This window comes from Condylura cristata, unplaced genomic scaffold, assembly GCF_000260355.1.
Source record: "Condylura cristata isolate star-nosed mole 26May11 unplaced genomic scaffold, ConCri1.0 scaffold00041, whole genome shotgun sequence".
In the NCBI taxonomy this organism is placed as follows: domain Eukaryota; kingdom Metazoa; phylum Chordata; class Mammalia; order Eulipotyphla; family Talpidae; genus Condylura; species Condylura cristata.
This window is the reverse complement of record NW_004567142.1, coordinates 6,780,075-6,787,358: the sequence shown is the minus strand read 5'-3', so window position 1 is coordinate 6,787,358 and position 7,284 is coordinate 6,780,075. Positions and strand designations below refer to the sequence as shown.

The 7,284-nt window shown below is 66.4% G+C and overlaps 1 protein-coding gene across 1 annotated transcript in view; it reads right to left on the bottom strand.

Annotated features, from left to right (window-relative positions):
* LENG8 (leukocyte receptor cluster (LRC) member 8) overlaps positions 1-6,095 on the bottom strand; it is a 9,111-nt gene extending 3,016 nt beyond the window's left edge. Inside the window, exons 1-14 of the mRNA XM_012733571.1 lie at positions 6,009-6,095; positions 5,241-5,415; positions 4,900-5,001; positions 4,169-4,279; positions 3,308-3,560; positions 2,965-3,106; positions 2,574-2,762; positions 1,914-2,192; positions 1,699-1,839; positions 1,273-1,558; positions 683-784; positions 529-597; positions 329-458; positions 48-255 (exon numbers count right to left, since the gene is read on the bottom strand). Coding sequence (XP_012589025.1) covers positions 48-255; positions 329-458; positions 529-597; positions 683-784; positions 1,273-1,558; positions 1,699-1,839; positions 1,914-2,192; positions 2,574-2,762; positions 2,965-3,106; positions 3,308-3,560; positions 4,169-4,279; positions 4,900-5,001; positions 5,241-5,415; positions 6,009-6,046 — 2,225 coding nt within the window. The 5' untranslated portion in view covers positions 6,047-6,095. The remainder of the gene's footprint in view (positions 1-47; positions 256-328; positions 459-528; positions 598-682; positions 785-1,272; positions 1,559-1,698; positions 1,840-1,913; positions 2,193-2,573; positions 2,763-2,964; positions 3,107-3,307; positions 3,561-4,168; positions 4,280-4,899; positions 5,002-5,240; positions 5,416-6,008) is intronic.
* Positions 6,096-7,284: the final 1,189 nt, after the last annotated feature.

Sequence of the window (7,284 nt, the reverse complement as noted above, 5' to 3'; positions counted from 1 at the left end):
GGCCGGCAGCGCCGGGAGGCAAGGCAGAGGAGCGCAACTGCACATACGTTTTGATCATGGCCTTGAGGGCGGCCTTGCGCTCCCGGTCTGCGAACTTGTCCACGAGGTAGCCAGACATACAGGGCGCCTGACAGTAGAGCCGGAAGAAGCGGTGGTAGTTGCCCAGCGCCCAGGCCGCCCTGAGTGCCAGGGCGTGGGCCACACAAGGGTCTGTCTTCAGCTCCCGCGTCAGGTAAGCCAGCTCCGTGGTGATGTCTGGCCGCAAAGCAAAGGCGGTCAGCAGGGGCCCCGGGCTCGGCAGGCAGCGCTCCGGGGCCCTGCCTCTCACCTCCCGAGTTCTTGGTGAAGATGTAGTAGAGGATCCGGTAGGCGGTGAATTCACCCACGTTGCCCGGGACGTTCTCAGCATAGAGCGACTTGAGCTGCGTCTGGCACTGGTTGAACTCTTCGTGGTCACCCTGGAGGGCGCGGAGGAGAATGAGGCGACTGAGGGGTGGGAGGCCCGAGGGGTGCGGGCAGCTCGCTCACCTTCTCCAAGGCGATGCGGGCGTGGGTCTCGTACACCTCCACTGTGAACTCAGTGCGGACGCCTTGCACCTGGGCAGGGAGGGGGCGGTCAGGCCAGGCAGGGGGCGCCCGCCCGCGCCGGCCCCCGCGGGGCCGCTCGGCCCCCGCGCCTCACCGTCAGGTCCTGCCGGATGGACTTCATCTGCTCGCAGGCGAAGGCGTAGTCCTGCTTCTCCTTCCAGTGTGACTTGACCATGCACAGGGACTTTTTCAAAACCTGGGAAGGGGCCCGACTCAGACCCTGGCACTCAGGCAGGGAGAGGACATGCTAACACCTGTCCCGGCTACGAGCTCAGTGATCTGAAACGAGGGCTGCGCCATCACACCCACTGCAAAGCTGCCACCGACAAACACCCAGAGCACGAGCACCATCTCCGCCAGGCCTGCCTCGCTCCCGTCAGACCTGGGCACCGGAAGGAGACCACGCAGGGCCCCACCCCACGCAGGGCATCGCATCAGGCCTCAGGTCTCTCGGGCCCCGGCCAGAAGGCAGCTTCCTCGCCCTAGGCCCTAGCAGCAGAGGCGCAGAGGCTGAGCTAGCTCCGGGCTGCGGGCCGCGGGCCGCTAGTCTGTCTCCAGCTCGCTTCAGCGCTCATGGCCGCAGCCTCTGGCCAGGCCCACGCAAGCCCAGTGTCTTCTCTGCTGTCCCGCCTGAGCCGCTGCCGCGCCTTGACGCCAGACCCCCGCCTCCGCCCCGGCACTTACTGACACGGGGCGCACGGTGGACGGGTCGGGGGCACAGGTGAGACGCAAGTAGTGCTTGGTGATGTCGGGGCAGGTGCCCACGATCTGCAGCTCCTGCCAGTCAGGGTCGGCCCCGCTGCTCTCCAGGCTTCCCATCTGCAGCACCAGGGGCTCGAGGCGCAGGCGGCGGGAATGTCCGTGCTGGAAGCGGGCTGCCCGCTTCTGCTTCTTCAGCTCACGCTCTGGGTCCTCACACTCCAGGGCCGCCATCTTCTTGCGGCTGCGCTTGGTGGGAGCTAGATCGTGCCTGCGGAGGGGCAAGGGGTGGCGGGGCAGGTGTTGCATGCGCCCCCAGCCACGCCGGCAGGCAGTATCAACGCTCCCGCAACACCGCCCTCCTCCTCCAGAGAGCCCGACCCCAGACCCTGGTCACCACCCAAGTCTCACCTCTTCCCACGCTGCGCCCGGCCTCGGCCCCGATCCATGTGGGCCCCCCGACCACCCCGGCCCTTGGGGGGCGGGTTCCTGCGACCCACAGGGTGACACTCGTTCCCCGAGTAGGAGCTGTCGGAGTCCGAGTGGGAGGCACTGCGCAGAAGCAGCAGGAGGTGAGGCCTCAGAAACTGCCCGCAGCCCCCGCCCCCTCCCAGGAGCCCTCGCACCTTCGGCGGAAGTGGCGGGTGGGGGACCGCGAGGAGGAGCGGGAGCGGGAGTCCGTGCTGGAGGAGGAGCTGTTGTCCTTCATGAAGACATTGCGGTTGCCAAACTTGGCGAAGCTGCTGCCCCGGGCTCGGCCAGCACCCCCAGCCCCTGGAGTCCCTCGCTGGGACTGGGCACCCCCGCCCCTTGTCGCTGAGCCTGCCCCCCTGGGAGGGTGAAGGCTGCTAGGGGCCTCCCACCGCTTCTTCTTGGGGCTCTCAGCCACAGGCTCCCGAGTCAGCCTGAGGATATAGTAGGGCAGGACATCACCAACCCGGCGCCCCACGGCCCCCACGTCTGCCAGCACCCCCCCGGGACGCACTCCCTCAGGAAGAAAGGGCACTTACCCAGGCGACTCAGCCTAGACAGCGCAGAAATGGGGCAACGCCCAGGTGTTCTGTCTGGAGGGCGCCCTCAGCACTGAGGGCAACGCCTGCAGCCTCCCCTGCCCTCGCAGGGCTGACTCCAATCCCAGCAACTCCTGGGCCTCAGCTCCAACCTCCTGACCTCCCTCTTGCAAGACCCCATTTCCCTGCTCATCATCTGCAGGGCCCCAGATACCTAGGACTGCAGTCTCGACCTCTGCACCAATGCCCACCAGCCCGGCTCCCTCCCAGGCTCACCCTGGCAGAGGCTCCCGGCTCCAATCGATGGTGTAGGCTGAGCCGTCCTGCAGCCGGGCCTGCAGCACCTCCTTGAGCAGCTTCTCCGTCCGGTCCTTGTCCTCCTCCGACTCACAGGCCGTGAAGCAGCGCTCCACGTACTCCTTCATGTCCTGGGGCCAGTCGTCGGGCTTGCCAGACAGGCTCCCCCTGGGGAGGGCAGATGTGCCGCTCAGCGGGGAGCAACAGCCCTCACCGCCTCCCAGAGCAGTCCACAGGCCAGACAGGGCGCCTGGCGGTCTCTCCCCTCTCCTTGGCAAGTGCGAGGAACCCTGTTCTCAGCAGCCAGGGTGCGGAACGTGCCAAGCAGGGCCTGCTGACAGACGCGGGGCGCCGCTCAGGGGCTGGTCACCTGTGGCTCTGGGCCTTCTCAGGGTTGGGCTGGGGGCCGAAGCTGCTGTGCTGGCCTTCCGGGGTAGAGCTGAAGTTCTGGCCGGTGACTGCAAAGGGCCGTTTCTGAATGTTGAACTTGAGACCACCGGTTCCAGGGGCTGCTGTGAGGGCAGAGACTGGGGTCAGGTCTTTCTAGGCCTGCTAGGGGGCTAAGCACCCCAGAAACAGAGAAGAACCCATGTGCAGCCACCACTTTGGCATGGCCATGGGGCAGCTAAGTCAAGGACCAGCACCACCATGAACCCCACCTAGCAGCTCTGGGAGGGTCTCCGCCCCCCCCGCCCCGCCCAGTGCCAACTTACGCTTCATGCGGTTCCACAACTGCTGGCCCTTCTTGGGCTTGGCAGGCTCAGTGTATGTGTGGGGGCCGTAGGCCTGGCCTGAGGCGGGCCCGGCCTGGCTGTGCTGAGTGGCAGGAGCTGTCCCAGGCTGAGGGCCGCTGCTCAGTGTGTGCGCCCCGTGAGGAGGGTTGGATGGCTGTGGGGGCTGGGCTGCCGGCAGCTGCTGGGGGGCCGCCTGGTAGGACATCGTTTCATCCATGCCAGGAACAGGGGGCTGCAGAAGGAAGCCGGGCTGAGCGCGCCACTCTGCCCGCCAACTGTCCTCCTCACTGCACCCAACCCGTCACGGCCTCGTACACCCCGTCATGCTGAGCCTCAGACGCGCAGAGGGACGCCTCCATCATCCCTTTTACAGCCGCCAAGTTCAGGTCAGAGACGTGGCGCTTTCTCCGGCCCCGCTGGCCCCAGGCAGACACTAGGTCTGCTTCCAGGTGCGCGAGGCCCACAGGGGCTGCTGCTGTCCGAGTGCCGCCGAGGCCGGTCACGCTGGGCCAGCCTCCCGGGCAGACCCGAGAGAGGATCCCCGCACCTGACAAAGCTGGCCGAGATGCACGCCCCAAAGGCTTTGTGCGGGCGTGCCATGTGCAGAAGGGCAGGCCAGACTGCTTTAGGCCAGAGGCCCCAACGTCACCCCAACACCTCAGCCTGTGGCCTGAGCCCATCCTGTCTACAAACACTGTGCTCCTCCCCCTTCGCGCTCTGCGTCGCTCGGCAGGACAGGAGAAGAGGCAGCAGGTGAGTGGCTTCGACAACCCGCACCCCTGTCCACGAAGCGCCCCCCGAAGGACGACCTTTCGCAGCCGAGCGCGTAACCACGGTTACCTGGTTCAGAGTCCCTTGGTGCTGGGGTGCGGACTGCTGCTGGGGGGTGGCGGAGCCGTAGGCGCTGGCCACCCCGTACTGGGAGGGGGAGCCATAGCTCTGATACATGCTCTGCGAAGGCACAGGAGGGCGCGGGTCAGCGCGCCGCCCCGCCCCGGCCGCGGCCCGAGCCCCTGCGGTCGCCAGCCACGGCGCGCCCTCTCACCCTCTCCGCTTGGCCCTGCTGCCGAACAGATGGGACTTGTGGGCAGTGAGAGACGTTACCCACGAAAACAAGGACCCCGGGACTCCGCATGTCACTTGCCCTAGCTCTCCCAAGTGTTTCTGTACGCGTGCTTGCCCAGGTCTAACTCTGTCAGGACCCCGAGTGGAAGCAGCAGAACAAAGGCCCTCTTTAAAGCAGCCCACGCTCAGGGTCCCTGCAGAGCAGCAGGCGGCAGGGAACACGGAGCAACGCGGGGCGATGGGCAGCCAGGGGAGGGCGCAGTGGCGGGGCGGGAGGCCAGGACTAGGCTGCACGCTAGAGCAAGGCCCACGGCCAGCGGGGGCCCGGGGCTGCAGCGAGCAGTGGGCGCCAGCGCTCTGCGGCGACTGCGACAAAATGCAGGGAGGCAGAGGCGGCCGGACCAGGTGGCAGGGTGAGGCGGCCGCGGGAGGGCTGGCGTGTTGCCGGTGGGCCGTCGGCCCAGTCCCCTCCCGAGCTGCCCCCGCAGCCGCTGGCGGGCACTCACCACGGGGTAGTAGTAGCTGTACGGGTAGGCGTAGTTGTACTGCTGGTACCACTGGTAGTACTGCTGCTGCTGCAGAGCGGACGCCTCTGCCTGGGACACGTACTGCGGAGAGAGGCGGGGGCTGGGCGGGCGCCACCCCGGGCGCAGGCCCCTACTGGCAGTTAGCTGAGCGGGAAGGGGCGGGGCCACACCTCTCCGAGAGCAGAGGAAGGAGCGAGAGCACCTCTCGCGTTAGGGTCAAGGGGCAAGGCGCACACGGGCCGGCTTGGTCCCCCCCCAAGGCTCCGGTGCCCTCAGAGCACCCCGTCCCGTGGCACCCGACGCCCCGGTGGCAGTCTCACTTGCGCGCTGGCCACGGGCCCGTTGCTGCTGGCCTTGGCCGAGCTGCCGGCGGCCCCCGCCTTGCTGATGCTGGCCAGGGCCTGGCGGGCCTTCTCCCACTCCGGGTTCTCGTGCATGGGCGTCTCCAAGCCATTCTCTCTGGCTGCCCCAGCCACCATGCTGTACTGAGAGGACCTGCGGAGGGGACACCACGTCAGCCTGTTCTGCCCACACAGTGAGCAGGACCCGGGCAGGTACGTGCCAGGGGCGGATCTAGCGCTGATGCCGTTGGCACCTCCATTTCCTCATCTAAGACCCAGGTAACCTAGTTCCACTTCATGCGTCCATGAGCGCTATGGGACAGGCCTACCTGAGGTATCTGCAGGTGCCCAGCGTACACATGTTAACACATAAACATCCACAGAACTTGAAAAACAACCTGGTGCCTAGTAGGTCCAACTGTTCTATGAATTCATGAATTCTGACATTACCCTACAGGATTCCAGAAATCAGTACGGATGAACAGAAAATGGCTAGTGAGCTGCAGGCTACCTCCCCACCCCGCCCACGGGCTGGATCACGGCTTGGTGAGATAAGCACCGTACTGTGAAATGAAGCCTCCGCCGGCAGCCTGAGCGCGGCAGCCTGAGCGCACGCCTCGGGCCCCTCTGGCCTCATCCCCACCTCAGGGCTGTGCACCACTTCCACCACACGTGTGGGGGCCCAGGCAGGCCGACCTGCTTCCCCTCACCAGCTCCCCACCAGCCGCTGCCCTCAGCCCCACTAACCAATCTGTGCTACGCTGATCACCCACGTTGGCCGCCATCTGGACCTTGGGGTGTAGAAGGTGGGCCTCGGGAGCCAGGCTGCCTTTGCTGTCAGGTGAGAAAAGAATCTGTGAGACTCGAAAAGGAGCAGAAGCAGGTCACCAGCGAGCAAGAGAAGGGGGACGCAAAGGAGCCGAGCAGGACGCGTTTGAGAAAGTCACTGGGGTGCAGGGTGTGAGGACCACTCCGTGTGCAGTCAAAGGCTGCGGGAGAGCACACCCTGCCGCCTGTACACAGCGCTCTGGGGAGAAAATGAAGGATGTGAAAACAGGGAGGCTGAAGGGCTTCCCAGGAGGGAGACAGGATCTGAAACCCATGTGAGAAAGGGAGGGCTTGAGGGAAACCCTGAGATGGTTGGGGGGGGAGGGCTTGAGGGGGCCTCAAAGAGAAGGATACGGAGAGGAAGCAGAAGACAGGATGCACAGGTGAGCAAAGTCTGGGTGCACCGTACGGTGGCAAATGCTGGGACGCTGTTTGTCGGAAGCACCAAAAAGAAAGAAACCTGGGCAGAAAGCGGACTTCTGGAAGCAGGGGAAGCTGAGGGGGTGCACAGGAGAACCCCAAGGGAAGCAGCAAGTTCTTGGACAGCTCTTCAATGAGTCCCAAAGACCTTCTAAGGAGAGAGCAAAGCCCGAACGGGGGCTGGGCAGGCAGAGCAGCAGGCTGGAGCAGGACATCTTTCCGAGAGTGGGCGCCTTGGAGGCCGGCCCAAGGGGCCTAACTGTGAGAGTCGTGTGGCCCAAATGTGCGTCCTACAAGGCGGGGAGGGCCCTCAAGGGCAGCCGAGTGGCACTGGTGGGGGCCCAGGGGTCTTGAGCGGGGCGGCTGGGGCGTTCGGGCGCAGGAAGGACACTGGGGAACAGGCCTGGGGAGCGGGACGGGGAGCTGGACGCGGAGCGGGGGGGCAGGGGGCACCTGGCCGTCCAGCAGGCCCGGGGAGGCAGGTGGCCGCGGGTGGAGGAAGAGCCCGCCGCTGCCCGCGAGGGCAACAGCGCCCGGGCTGCGCCGCGCGCGCACCAAGTCCCCGGAGGAGGAGAAAAGGGGAGACGACGACCCGAGGAGGGCAGCCCGTAGCCCCGGGCAACGCGGCCTTCCAGTGGAACTGTCCAGTCAATGGAGGGTGCGCTGGGGGGCCCAGGAATTCGAGGCAGGGGGCGGGCAGGAGGGCCGACTGCGCAGGCGCAGCTGTAAGCGGCCGCGCGCCCCACCTCTGGTGCGCAGGCGCCGTAGCGCCGCG